At 40.7% G+C, this 14,893-nt stretch overlaps 1 protein-coding gene across 4 annotated transcripts in view; it reads left to right on the top strand.

The window, feature by feature from the left end:
• Positions 1-14,893, top strand: part of cacna1c (calcium channel, voltage-dependent, L type, alpha 1C subunit) — a 235,836-nt gene that overhangs the window by 121,149 nt on the left and 99,794 nt on the right. For all 4 annotated transcript variants that reach the window (XM_053508748.1, XM_053508750.1, XM_053508747.1 and 1 more), the window contains exons 15-17: positions 7,307-7,427; positions 7,865-7,979; positions 10,193-10,307. In XM_053508748.1, the coding sequence (XP_053364723.1) occupies positions 7,307-7,427; positions 7,865-7,979; positions 10,193-10,307 (351 nt within the window). The remainder of the gene's footprint in view (positions 1-7,306; positions 7,428-7,864; positions 7,980-10,192; positions 10,308-14,893) is intronic.

Raw genomic sequence — 14,893 nt, forward strand, 5'->3', positions numbered from 1 at the left:
CAAGGTAGGGCGTATTGGACTTACGCCAGGTCACAGACTTGTCTCTTCGTGCAACAAAGCAGGCGGCTCATGCTATTGGCCGTTCTATGGCTGCGATGGTTTCCGCGGAGAGGCACTTGTGGTTGTATCTCAGGGGCATCAAGGAGAAGGATTGTGTATTTCTTCTTAATGCCCCATCTCGCCTCCCGGCCTACTTGGCGATGTCGTTAACTCAGTCGCCACTAGGTTCATGAGGTGAAGTTATATAACAAGCCTTCGGGAAATTCCTTCCCCGCCGTGCTCAAGAGTCGGAACTGTCGGCCACCCAGTCTCGACCGGGTCTGACTGTTGCGAGGCGTGAAACACACAAGGAGAGTCGCAAGATTCGGGTGCGTCACGCAATCCGCCTCAAGAAAGGTCAGACTTGCATATTGTCTTCTTCAAGCCCTGAGGTTCATGTGCCCAGGACCGTGGGGGGTGGCCCCGCTATAGGGAGAGGCACGCAGAATTCCTTTCAAAAAATGAAGTGTTCTCCCTGGCACCCCCAGGAGGTTGGTGTTCTTGCTCCGCCACCACTGGTGTTTCGGGCAACTCCAGTCTCCAATAAAATTTCTATCTAAAAATAAATCAATAGAAATATTGCCACAACACAGGAGGTTCCTGAGGTTCACTTTCGGGGGCGAAGCTTACCAGTATCGGGTCCTTTCATTTGGTCTAGCTCTCTCACCTGCACATACACAAAATACATGGATGTAGTTCTGGCTTTTACGACTCCAGAGCATCCGTATTTGAATTACATGACTGGCTGGCCCAGTCTCAGTAGCTAGCGCTTCGACATCAGCATGTCGTCCTAGCTAATCTTTGTTTCTTAGGATTGAGATCCAATGCCATGAAAGCATGTCTTTCCTGTTTAGAGCACAACATATTTGGGTGTCACATGGAATTTGAGCATAAGTGGGAACAGCTGTCTCCCGCTCGTGTCGAATCCATTCTCAACACCGTCAAGGAAATCAAGCTAGACCAGAAAGTGACCATCACTTTCAGAGATCTTAGCTCTCATGGCAGCTGTATCCTCAGTGACACCTTTGGGCCTTCTGCACATGAGAGCATTTCAGTTGTGGCTGAGAACCAGGGGATTTCACTCTCGTACGCTTCCTATGTGGTTCAGACCCCGGTTTCTGACTCTGGGTCCCAAGTTCGTCTTGTTGTGGCAGATGCTAACGACAGACGCTTCCCTCATGGGCTGGGGTGCGGTCTTAGATGATCGTCCAGCCCAAGAGAGCTGTTGAGGCCTTCTTCTCGCGCGGCACATCAATTGCCTCAAAATGATGGCTCTATTTCGGGCCCTAAAGCACTTCCTCAGCAGCTGAGACTACCATGTCCTAGTGCGGGTGGACCTCTTAGCCTCGCAAGATCAGCAAATGTCCCCTTTACTACTCTCTGACTTCCAGCCCCTGCGTTTGGACGCCTTGGCGGTCCCTGAACAGGACCAAGTAAGTCAAGCTGGTCTTTCAGCCAGCGTAATTCAGACTATTCTAAGTGCTAGGGCTGCCTCCCCTCGAAGAGCTTATGCCCTCAAATGGAATGTATTTGAAAGTTGGTGCATGACGAAGCAGGTAGACCCAGTCAACTGCCGAATTGTTTCAGTGCTGGAGTTTCTGCAGGAAAATTTGTCCTTGGGCTCCCCTTGTTGAACCACTAGAGTCAGCGCCTCAGGTTTCTGACCCTCAAGATGGTTTTTCTAAATGGTGTTACCTCTTTAAGAGGATCGGAGATCTGTCAGTCTCCCCATCCTGCCCAGACTTTGCCCCTGGGCTAGTCAGGGCCATTTTGTATCCTCACTATCTATCTTCCGAAATTTCCATTCCCAACATGCATCCTATTGTTTTTGAAGCCTTCTGTCCTCCGCCTTTACAGCTTCGGAGCAGGAGAGACCTGACTCACTGTGTCCAGTACGTGCTCTTCAGATTTATGTCCACCGCATCAGCCAGTGGCGTAAGTCGAAGCAGCTTTTACATGTTCTGGGGCCACAAGCTGCGTGAAAAATGCTATTGCCCTCTCCTATAAGGCACGTAGGCTCACTTCGCCTCTAGGAATCAGGGCTCATTCAACCAGGGGAATCGCCTCATCTATAGCACTAGCAAGAGGTATTCCCCTGCAGCAAGTTTGTGACACAGAGGGTTGGTCCTCTCCGCACACATTTGCCAACATGCATCCTATTGTTTTTGAAGCCTTCTGTCCTCTGCCTTTACAGCTTCGGAGCAGGAGAGACTTCACTTACTGTGTCCAGTACGTGCTCTTCAGATTTACGTCCACCGCATCAGCTAGTGGGGTAAGTCAGAGCAGCTTTTACATGGTCTGGGGCCGCAACCAGGGGGCGGCCCCCACTACACTGGGCTATTGCCCTCTCCTATGAGGCGCGTGGGCTCACTTCACCTCTAGGAATCAGGGCTCATTCAACCAGGGGGATCGCCTCATCTATTGCACTAGCAAGAGGTATTCCCCTGCAGCAAGTGTGTGACACGGAGGGTTGTCCTCTCCGCACACATTTGTTACATTTATAGTCTGGATATTCATGCTACTCCTGGCTCACGGGTCCTCGAGTCAGCTACCCAGACATAGTTCTGAGACCTTCTCGGTCTTGTGCGCACACGCTACACAATCTTGCAGTGCGGCGGCGTTGGCACTATCATTCCTATAGTGTTTTTACGCAGCATCGAGTGTAGCCTTTGAAAGGGAACATCTCGGGTTACTTTGCTGTAACCCTGTTCCCTGAAAAGGCGGGAACGAGGTGGGAACGAGTCCCAATGCCGCACTGCCTATGTGACCGGACATCCGTTCAGACAAATCAATCTGAGGAATGTTTCCGGTTCACTCCTATTTATAACCTGCAGGTGTGTCTTATCAGATGACGTCACCCACCGAGGTTAAAAAAGCCAAAAATTTGCCGTTTTTGATACACACATGCTTCACAACCGGCAACATGACAAGATGTTTCCCATAGCGTTTTCACGCAGCATCTTGTTCCCACCTTTTCAGGGAACAGGGTTACAGCAAAGTAACCCGAGACGTTTTCTCAGGACATGGGAGTCAAGAGGATCTGCCAGTATCCTTTAGCTTTGGCCAATGTCAAATAAAAGTGAGCAGCACCTAACCAATTAAGTTTTTAGTAATTTTGCACTGTCTGTCGAGTTATCTGGGAATTTGCACATCAGCCTCCGCTTCAAACTTTAAACTTAAAAAAAGCCAAAGCCAACTACAGGGGACATGGGAATCAACTCTGGAATCACTTTTAATTCTTGTGTCTGACAGCTTTGCAGGTTACACAACAATTGTTTAAAGTAGACTTAACTAAGTGAGGGAGAGAGAGTGAGGTCGATAACTTTAAATGAAAACCAGAAAAAGGGTACATCACTATTTAACTAAGCTTCTAACACAACTAACACATACTATTCTGTTAACCCCTTAAATGACATGTAACATACATCATATAAAATTTTTTGTGAATACATGGAAACACAAACAACAATCACAGCATAACTTACTTAATCATAGTTACTCTTACTCTTGTAATGAGCACTATAGTGAATAAATTAAATATTAAGTAACTCAATCAAGATTCAAGTGATCAGTCCTTCGTATAAGTAAAGAGCGGTATTATCATACCATCAGTTTCCCTGAGATGACCAGCAGCCGATGCGCTTCTCTGTCTCACATGGTACTGACAGCAGTCTCTTACACACAAGTTGTTATAAACAGACCCTATTCTGTTACATCATAGCTACATCATAGTAGATACTGTGAGGAGGCTAATCACTGTCACAGATTGTGCTTGTATGTTAGGTCTGTACCTTTGCTCAATTAGTGATTGTGAGGTGATGCATGCTGTGATGTCATACTCTGATCGTGTCACAGTTGTTCCTTGTCGAGTGACTTCAGCTCCACCATTTCACTTATCCTTTTACACCTCCCACTTGAACTATTGGTTCTTGAACCCATGTAGTTCACACTTTCTTTCCTTCTGCCTGTTCTTCTGCCGGAACCAAGACAACTAGCCTTCTCACATCTCTATGAAGGATGGTCGCAGAAATCTTGTTTTTTTTTTATTTCTTGATGACTTTGTGTTGTCTGTAATGCTCACTGTGGTCTCTGCTGCTCCATTCCTGTAACAAGATTGACTTTCCAGGGCCATTTCCTGGGATCCACCACCAGGCACTCGCTGGCTCAGCCTTTTGGATTTTCCCAACTCTGTTTGCAAAGAACACCTGGCACCAATAGCTATCACACTGAATGGCCCCCAGCACAATATGTCTGTCTACTAGGTGAAACCAATGTTTAACTTTCATCTGCCAATTTACCTCGAAAAGTCTGTTGGCATTATTTTTGAGATTTTTAGAAAGTGGCGAGTCCCATGTTTGCCGAATTAAGCTCCCATTTCCTATCTCTTGGAATGCCTTCCTGAAAAGAATTGCACCTTTTTGCTTGGCAGGCATAACGGGACACTAGGAACCTTATGGAGTTAATTATGTGCCAAAATTTAACAAACACAATCTGCTTTGCAAAGAAAAAAACGACTTTCTTACAAATGCAGCGTTTTGCAAACAAACACAATCCAATTTGCAAAGAAAAAAATTTGACTTTCTCACAAATGCAGCGTTTTGCAAAAAAACACAATCCGATTTGCAAAGAAAAAAATTCAACTTTCTCACAAATGCGCCGAACGTATTTTCTCACAAATGCACGCACCGTATTTTCTCACAAATGCAATGGAGCAACTCCCTCTTCCAAAACAGCAGATGGCGCTATCGGTCAATTTACTCTATTCTCCCGAGACCTCAAACAACGTGTTTATATGGTTTACCCTTATGTCCCAGAGGATATATCCAGACAGCCAGACGTATTAACAATCCACTATCTTTAGGATAGAGCCCTGTAGGAGAATACAGTTATATTAAACCACAGCTGCATTTTAATGAACTATTGAATTATTAACTTAATTAGTGATTATATATTTACATTTAAATAATCTGTGTCTGTAGTATAATCATACATTGTAGACAGCTGATGCAGCGCGAGGTGTAGATACAGTAAGATGCAAAAATCATTGTATTAGACAGCATGACATTTATGAAACTTTTTACAAGCAGGTTTGTAATAAAATTCTGTCTGTAATTCAGTATGTTTACTGTTCATTCATAGCTTTTTCCCCCCTTATAACTTTGTTAAAGATTATTTAAATGTAGATATGATCACTAATTATAAAAGATTTTGATGCATCATGTCGCATACGTCCGGTGTGGATATAAAAAGCCAAACATGATGGCAGTTCTTTCAGCCCTCAATAGTTAATTAAAATGCAGCTGTGGTTTGATATAACCGTATCCCCCTACAGGGCTCTATCCTAAAGATAGTGGATTGTTAATACGTCTGGCTGTCTGGATATATAATGGACACCTCAAAACTGTCCCCCACTCATATTCCTCTGGGACATAAGGGTAAACCATATAAACACGTTGTTTGAGGTCTCGGGAGAATATAGTAAATTACCGAAAATACGGTGGGTGCATGTGTGAGGAAAATACGGTGTGTGCATTTGTGAGAAAATACAGAGGGTGCATTTGTGAGAAAATACGTTCGGCGCATTTGTGAGAAAGTCAATTTTTTTCCTTTGCAAATCGGATTGTGTTTGTTTGCAAAACGCTGCATTTGTGAGAAAGTCGTTTTTTTCTTTGCAAAGCAGATTGTGTTTGTTTGTTAAATTTTGGCACATAATTAACTCCATAGAACCTGACTTAGTAGCTGCCTCCTGGTGAACAGGTTAGGCGTTTTTAGCTTCACTTCACCTACAAGAAGGTTCTGGCCTGTTCTTATTTTCTTTTTTTCTTTTTGAGACGTTAATGGAAGTCATAATGTAAAGTTTGTCAACTTCTACCAAGTACTGTCAAAGTATCCTCTGTTAGTGATGAAGACTTCATGATGATAAGCCAAAGAGTAGGTACATATGGATAAAAATGAGGATATGAAGCCAGTGGGTGTTCTCCTTTTTCCCCATTATTAGAGTAAATGAATATTTAGCAAATATTTTTTTTCTGTCACCTAAAATAAAATATTAGAACATCCACTTTTTTTTCTTAATTATGGTCATTTGTTTACAGGTCATAAAAGCAGCCACAGATCCTAAAAGAGTCACTAAAAGGGTCTCCTGATGTTGTCCTAATTGCAGTATCATCATTGAAGGCTCTTTTTGCCGTGTCTGTTGGACAATTCCCATGAATTGTGGACAATATTGTGGCTATAATGAAATTTGGGACAATAGGTTCAAGGGTGTTGTGTATGCTGTGATAGTTGGAACAATCTGGAAAGGGCATCAGTTTGAAGGTCTTGGAACCATAATAGTAGGGTAAATCTGGATAATAAAAAATCTGTTAATAAACATACACCCCCTTTCTTGACAAAGACAATACACTTTGCTAGAACTTGGTGCTTTTATTTGATTGAATAAAATGCTTGGGCTAGTCTCCCACAAGCATCTTACAATACAAAGTTTCCCTATCTTCCTGACAAACACATACAATATAACGTAAACAGATGTGTGGGACTTTTTTTTTTTGCCCTAAAAAAAACCCCAGAGTAAATACGCACGACTTTACAGGCAGTAATCAGAGCTGAAGTTCAACCTAATTTAATCTTAATTAAATTAGAGCAATGATAATAAATGACTTTGTAAAATTAGACCCCTTAATAGATTAACTTCATATTATAAGAAGTTAATCATCCAAAGAAAGCGGTAAAATGTTTAAAGATTGTTATTGACTGAACTGGGAAATACTGTAAAAGGAATATGTCTTTTTAACCTAACAGCAGTCACTTCTAAGCAGGGGCAGATTAGAAATGAAATTGCATGTTTGGTTAAGAGAAAGTGAATAAGGAGGATGGAAGCAAAAACATCTTCCTCTCTTTGTAACTGGAAAGTCTTTATGTAAAACATACTATTATTTAAGAAATGTAATAAAGCAATAGCAAAGGATTCCGGGAAAACACTAATCCTAAATTTCAGAAAAATACTATAAGCAACTACTTGAATTATTATTTATAAACATTTGGTAACTTTTAAATATTTTAGTTATTTCACTTTATTTTTTTTAATAACAGATTCATTTTCATTTGCAGTCAAATAAAAAATCAACTTTGTATTTTGTTGCCTCCCTCACTATTCTTCTCATTGTGCATGTGGAGATTCTTACATTAGACCCTTACACTAATTAGATTCTCACATCTGTTTTTTTTTTTTAACTGTTGTTACTGTGGATTTCTGTAATGGCAACAGATTTTGACTGGAGAGGATTGGAACTCAGTAATGTATGATGGGATTATGGCCTATGGTGGACCTTCATTTCCTGGCATGCTCGTGTGCATCTACTTCATTATTCTCTTCATTTGTGGAAACTGTATCCTTTACAGCAAAGGGAGCGGGTGGGGTGTTAAAACCGAAATGTCAGCACTGATAACACAAGATTACTTAGTAACAAAAATTACAACTATGTGTAAACAAAAGAAACAAGCATGCAAACATCATTTAACCCAATTATGCTTACTTTAAAATACTAATATAACCCATATAACCCCCCTATTTTTTGTAATAGATAGCTCATGTGATGTTAACAATTTACCATTGCATTTCGGAACTTATTTAATATTCATTTACTCATCCCCAATTCCGCTTATTATGCACAGGGTCATGGGAGGCCTGGAGCCTATCCCAGGGGACACAGGGCACTAGGGAGGGTACACCCTGGATGAGGTGCCAGTCTATTAGAGATATATATGTATGATACACAATTACAAAATCTACTATATTATAATTCTAAACTCATGTCCTAAACAGATATCCTCCTGAATGTATTCTTGGCCATTGCAGTAGACAACCTTGCAGATGCAGAAAGTTTAACATCAGCTCAAAAAGAGGAAGAAGAAGAGAAGGAGAGGCGAAAACTGGCCAGGTAATGCACATTCCCTTGTAAAATCAAGAATTCTGTAAGCCTGAAAACGTTGAATGTATTTAAAGAATTTGAGAACATTAGTTGCCGTAAAAAAAAGTAATGTTTAATAAAAACTTGAGTGAATTTATTTTGAAATAATTAAATTCAAATGCAAAAAAACATAAATGCCAAACACAAAATTTAATTTGGAACATGAAAAGAAACAATGAACTTAAGCTTATTTATCACAGGAATGTACTGTGTTTTCTGTATTTAATCTGTATTTTGAGACTACAATCTGGTTAACGTTAAAGCCATATGAATATTTATCTAACAGATATGCTTTAGTCACTTGGACATTTAATACTACAACATCATTATTTTGTCATCTGCATAAATTCAGCTGTTTCCCCATTTTGGATTAATGAAAAAAAAAAAAAATGAAATGAAAAATAATGTTCCATTGGCCTACTTTCTTCATCCTGGAAGCAACCCTCATCTGTCACCTGGCAGGGGTTTAATGCTGGTTGGGCAGGCCCTGGTCATGTGAAGTAGCTAATATATGGAAATGTTCCATCAAACTGATGTTTCTGTGGTTTACAAACAGCCTTTTGACTGAGGAAAAAACAATAAAACATGAACAGGTGGAAAAAGTCTGTTCAGTCAGACTCCGCAACATCCAAACAGTGAATCATGCAGGTGAAAAAAACATTAATGCTTATGTTTCCATCCATGCATTGCTTAAAAAAAACAGCCAATCACCAAACATCAAATTCTTTCTCTATGGAGAGAGGCATGGTCTTGCTGAAAATTTACTGTTTTACGCATTTTAACTTAAACCTACAAATTTAATCCGTTCCATTATCACAACCAACTAAAAGTGTGTGACCGCCATCTTTAAAAAAAATGGACTCAGTATGCCATGGGAAGCTCATTGATGAAGCAATGAGACCTCCATTCTTGTTGTTACTGTATGCTTGCTGCTAGCATGTCATAGACGTGCGTCAATACTATACAACCAGAACAAAGCCTTGATGTCCACTGGGCATAATGAGTCCACAAAATCACAAAGCTCAGTTTGTTCCAGGAGACTTCATCATCATAGTTCTCATCATCATCATCATCATCATCTTTTACCAACATGCATTCTTCTCCTCACCCTTGGCTTACTTCATGTAGTTCTCCTACTTCCATTCATATCCTGTGACTGTTTCTGTGACTTCCTCCAACTTGCCATTTTGCTTTGATCCTGTTAACTTTTACATCACTTTTGCTATTTTTATATTTTACCACATTTTGGGTTATCATTATATTCATCTCCATGTACATTTATTGCTTTTCCACTTTACCATTTTTTATTTTTTTTTTTACCTCACGCAGTGCCTAGTTGGGTTACCCAGCCTCAGGCTTAGCAATATTTTAGCAACTTTTCTTATAAATAAAAATATGATATTATTGGTGGCTCAGTGGTAGGTTTCTCAACTGCCATGCGAAAAGCCAGGTTCAATTCCCAGCCAATACCCAAACCCCAGCCACTAGAGGCAGTGCCGGTCCCAAGACCAGATAAAATGGGAGGGATTGCGTCAGGAAGGAAATTATGTGCAAAACAAGTTGTGTGGAAGAGTTGGTCCACTGTGGCGACCCGTCAATGGGAGCAGCCAAAAGACTAACAACAACACCAACAACAATTATGAATATCTTTTTGCTTGGAGGATGTACTAGCAGAACATGTTTCATTCCATCATGATGATTTGTTAGTGTGGTCTCCATTAGCTATGGAGGAATTTTTCATGCAGTTCAGAATATAAGGAAGTAAAACAACTGGTAACATAAGCACCTTAATTTAATGGTTTAATAGACGATGCAAAGGAAACTTGACAAATTAACTAAAATGAACAATACCTTTTCCAGTTTTATTCTGGTTGTGATTTCGTTGCAACTAGCTTAAAAACTTCAAAACTTATCCTGATTTTAGCTCTGTGAGGGCAGTCGTCCTGCTCCAAATATAAAATCTTGTTAATTAAGTTAATTATTAATTATTTAACTATACTGTGTAGGTGTCTAATTGACCATTGTCACAAATATTTTTTATTTTATTTTATATACAGTATATAAAAAGTTGTAATACATCTATAATATACTTATGGAACAGTGTATACATTCTAAATAATTAAATCCTAGTTTCCATTTTTTTATATTGTAAATTGTAAATAAAACCATAATTTGTGTCTTAGAATGGCTAGTCCGGAAAAGTGGCAAGGCAATGAGAAACCTCCTGTTGAGAAAAAAGAAGAAAAGATTGAAATGAAATCTATAACCTCTAATGAAGAAACTCCCAAAACCACTAAGGTAAGTTATGTTCGCTCTCACACCTACTGTATATAGCACATTATGATACTAGATATTAAGAAAACTACAATATATATGCTACAATATATATATAATTTTAAAGAACAAGGGAGATGTGCAAAGCTGTGGCAATTATAGAGGTATAAAGCTAATGAGCCAGACAATGAAGCTGTGGGAAAGAGTAGTGGAAGCTAGGTTAAGGGCAAGGGTGAGCATTTATGAGCAGCAAAATGGTTTTATGCCTAGAAAGAGTACATCAGATGCATTATTTGCTTTGAGAATGCTGCTCTGGTGATGGACAGGATGACAGATGAGGTAAGACAGGAGTCCCCATGGACTATGATGTTTGCAGATGACATTGTGCTCTGTAGCGAGAGCAGGGAACAGGTGGGGGAAAATTTGGAGAAGTGGAGGTATGCTCTGGAAAGCAGAGGAATGAAGGTTAGCCGCAGCAAGACGGAATACATGTGTGTAAATGAGAGGGACCCAGGAGGATCGGTGAGGCTACAGGGAGCAGAGGTAAAGAAGGTGCAGGATTTTAAGTACTTAGGGTCAACGGTCCAGAGCAACGGAGAGTGTGGAAAGGAGGTGAAGAGGCGGGTACAGGCAGGTTGGGTGGAGAAAAGTGTCAGGTGTGTTGTGCGATAAAAGAGTATCAGCGAGAATGAAAGGAAAGGTGTACAGGACAGTAGTGAGACCAGCGATGCTCTACGGCTTAGAGACAGTGGCGCTAAAGAAAAGACAGGAGGCAGAGTTGGAGGTAGCAGAGCTGAAGATGTTGAGGTTCTCTTTGGGAGTGACAAGAATGGATAGGATCAAGAATGAGTTCATCAGAGGGACAACCCATGTTAGATGTTTTGGAGATAAAGTCAGAGAGGCCAGATTGAGGTGGTTTGGACATGTTCAGAGGAGAGATGCTGAATATATTGGTAGAAGGATGCTGAGTTTGGAACTGCCAGGCAGGAGGTCTAGAGGAAGACCAAAGAGGAGATTTATGGATGCAGTGAGAGAGGACATGAAGTTAGTTGGTGTGAGAGAAGAGGATGCAGAGGATAGGGTTAGATGGAGGCAAATGATTCGCTGTGGCGACCCCTGAAAGAGAACAGCCGAAAGACAAAGAAGACAATATATATGCTGCAGTTGATTAAGACTTCTTGATGTTTTTTTTTTTTTCTTTTTTACAAACGTTTGTACCTTTTTCAGCTAATAACCAATTTAATGCTTGTCTATTTTGCCAGGTCATTGTACTAGTAGCTACTAATTGTTCTCCTAAAGCAGCCAAAGCATCCTCGGTATAATTAATAAATCTCTGTTGATTCTAGTAAATATAGTTAATCCATTCAGCATTTTTATTAGGTGTTATCCATAGAAAAATAGACTCAAATCCAGATTTTACCTCATCTCTGGCTTTAAATTCATTAGGTATACCCTTGGGTTGGCCTACTGAATCTATGTACACGTTGGGATCTGCCTGATAAGCCCTTCTCATTCTAAGATGGTCTTTTGAGTTACGCTGTACAGGCTGGTCTATATTCCAGCCCGCTATTGACATTTCTTGAAGCATCCGGATTCTAGCACAGATTCCTCTCCAACTTTTTGGTAATGTTGCCCTCAATAATGTTCCTCCACAAAGCCAGAAAAAATCAGCTACTGGTACTGATTGGTCATCATAACGGAACTTTAAGGAAAACAATAATGTTTGATTCATGCAGCTGTGTGTTATAGTTATATTACCCTGCACTGTGACTGTTGCATGAAGTGTAGTTTTCTTATGAACATCCATTCGTGTAAAAGAGCCAGTGTCCAGATGCCACATTATCATACAATTACCTTGAAATTCCCCCACACTGTTATTTCCCACTGTTTTATTGAAGCACTCATACTCAAGGGTATAATCTATTTCATATCCAGAGGGGATTTCTATCTTTTTTTCCTCAATTCTTACATCTAGCTGCTGGCACTATTCCCCCCATTCAGGTGTATGGAAGTTATTAAAGTAATCTGGACTACTCAACATTCAGCTGGACACAGAGGTCTTCGGAAGACATGTAGATGACAAAACTGTTGGGTAAATTTTGCACAATGTCTAAAGTCTGTAGACTTTATGGAAATATGGATTGGGTACCACTATAACCTTTTCTAATGGTGATGGAGTACAAATCAAACAACTAGTTATTTTATTTTCCTGGGCTGTGTAGGCAGCCCATTTATACCACTCATTAATTTGTGCCATGCTGAAGAGTTTTTCCTTTTTCCTGCCCATACATTGATAACTAAGAACCTTTTGACCAACATTTACTTGCTGTAAGGTTAATTCTTGGGAAGTCTGGTTGGATCTTGGTAAAGGTGAGCTGACCACAGCTTGATTTAATACCTGAAAAATAATGATCATTAGGTATGCTGCCCACTCTATTTTCCCCATTTTCTTCTTTATTTCCTCCACCCCGTTACACAGATTTCAAAACCTTATATGTTATCACTGTCGGGTGGTGGGTCTTCTTCTTCTTCTTCTGCACTTTTTCCCTTATATACTTTAGGGATTCTTGTGCAATGGTTTAAGTGATACCAGGTGGTTTTGCCTTCCACTTGGACGGCTGTGGGGGTGGCTGCTACGATCTTGTAGACCTCCCTTCTGGGTTCGTGCCACTTCCTCCTGAACACACGCAGATAGACTTGGTCTCCTGGAGTGATGGGACACGGCGCGTCTTTCTCTTCCTCCGGCTCCTTGCTTTTTTCCTGCACATAAATTGCTTTATGTATGGCATTTAGTTTCTTTATATATGATCTGAGTTCCAGTTGTAATTGTTCTAGAGGTGGGCCTTTATAGGGCCCTCTACAGAATGGCACAGGCATGGGTCGACCCGTAAGCATTTCATGCGGGGTTAAATGGGTATTTCTGTTAATTTGCATGCGATAACTCATTAGTGCAAGAGGTAAAGCATCAACCCAGTTAAGTTTTGTACTAGCACAAATCTTGTTAAGCTTAGCTTTGAGCGTTCCATTTATTCTCTCTACCATACCTTGGGACTGCGGATGATAGACTTACCCAAATCTTTGCTTTATTCTCAACTGTTGTAATACCTGCTTTACCGTTTTCTGAATGAACGCGGATCCGTTGTCTGAACTGATTTCTAACGGAATTCCAAACCTAGGTATCACCTCTCTGGTGAGGAATTTCACAACTGTTCCTGCCCCTTCATCAGCAGATGGCATTGCTTCTACCCATCTACTAAATCTGTCAATTACTACAAGCATGTATCTCCTGCCTCGAGCACACTTTATCATGTCCACATAATCCATAACCAAATGCTTAAAAGGTCCCTCTGGTACCGGTATATGGCCAATAGGTGTCGCTGTTCCCTTTCTAACGTTATGCTTAGCACATATCTCACATGAAGCTAGAAACTCATCAACCATAGCATGCAGATATGGAGACCAATATCCTTGTTGCTTGATTTTCCTCACAACCTCTCCTCTAGCACAATGGTCAAATCCATGAGCATCTGAAATCAAAATGTTTAACAACGCTGTAGGAGCTATGATCAGACCTTCATGTGAACGCCAAATACTCTGTGCATCCTTCTGAGCTCCCCTCTGGAGCCACATAGAATGCTCATACGGTCCTGCTTGCTGTTGAATCCGAATGATAACCTCCAACTGAGGCTGCGGTTCTATAAGGACTATTGGCACTTGTACACCTAGTTGACACTTAGATGCTTGCTTTGCTTCTAAGTCTGCTATGTTGTTACCCTTAGTGATATAATCATTTCCCTTTTTATGGGCCTGACATTTAATGATAGCCAATCTTTTTGGTAGCATCATAGCAGACATTAGCTTACTTATTTGTTCAGCATGCTGAATGGGAGTTCCATCGTTTCTTTTAAACCCTCTTTGTTTCCACACTGCTCCAAACAGATGACATACACCATGCGAATAGGCTGAATCTGTAAAAATATTTGCCACTAGTCCTTTGGCTAATTGGCAAGCAGCGGTGAGTGCTTTTAGCTTGGCTAACTGAGCCAAACACGGTTGTGAACAGTGCTGAGACAAAATAGGTTTAAAATCTTCTCCATTCTTCATTACTACTGAATACCCAGTGTGACTTCCTACATGGTCTCTAAAACTAGATCCATAAACGAAGTAAGTGACTTCTGCTTCAGCTATAGGTTTAGACTCAAGATCAGGCCGTAACCTGGTAAATGACAATGAATTCGCCACACAATCATGAGCCACTCCTTCAAAAGCTAAAGGAATCAATTCAGCTGGATTAACTGTGTCACACCTCTTTATAGTAATGTCAGGATATGTAAGCAGTGAAGAATATGCTAGAATGCGAGCTTGAGTAAGAAAAATTTCCCTTGTTCTATTAATTCTACCACCTTATGATATAGTTACCAATAGTTACTGGGTAACCCATAGTCAAAGTGGATGCTTTGTCATATGCATAATGTACTGCTGCAAGACCCTGTTGATAGCAAGGCGGATAACCTTGTGCTACATTATCTAGCTTAGTGCTGTAATAAGCTAGGGGCTGTTTTCTCCTACCACTGCAGGTTTCCTGCATCAACACAGCTGAGGCATATCCA

Source organism: Clarias gariepinus, chromosome 12 (genome assembly GCF_024256425.1).
Source record: "Clarias gariepinus isolate MV-2021 ecotype Netherlands chromosome 12, CGAR_prim_01v2, whole genome shotgun sequence".
Classification (NCBI taxonomy): Eukaryota; Metazoa; Chordata; class Actinopteri; order Siluriformes; family Clariidae; genus Clarias; species Clarias gariepinus.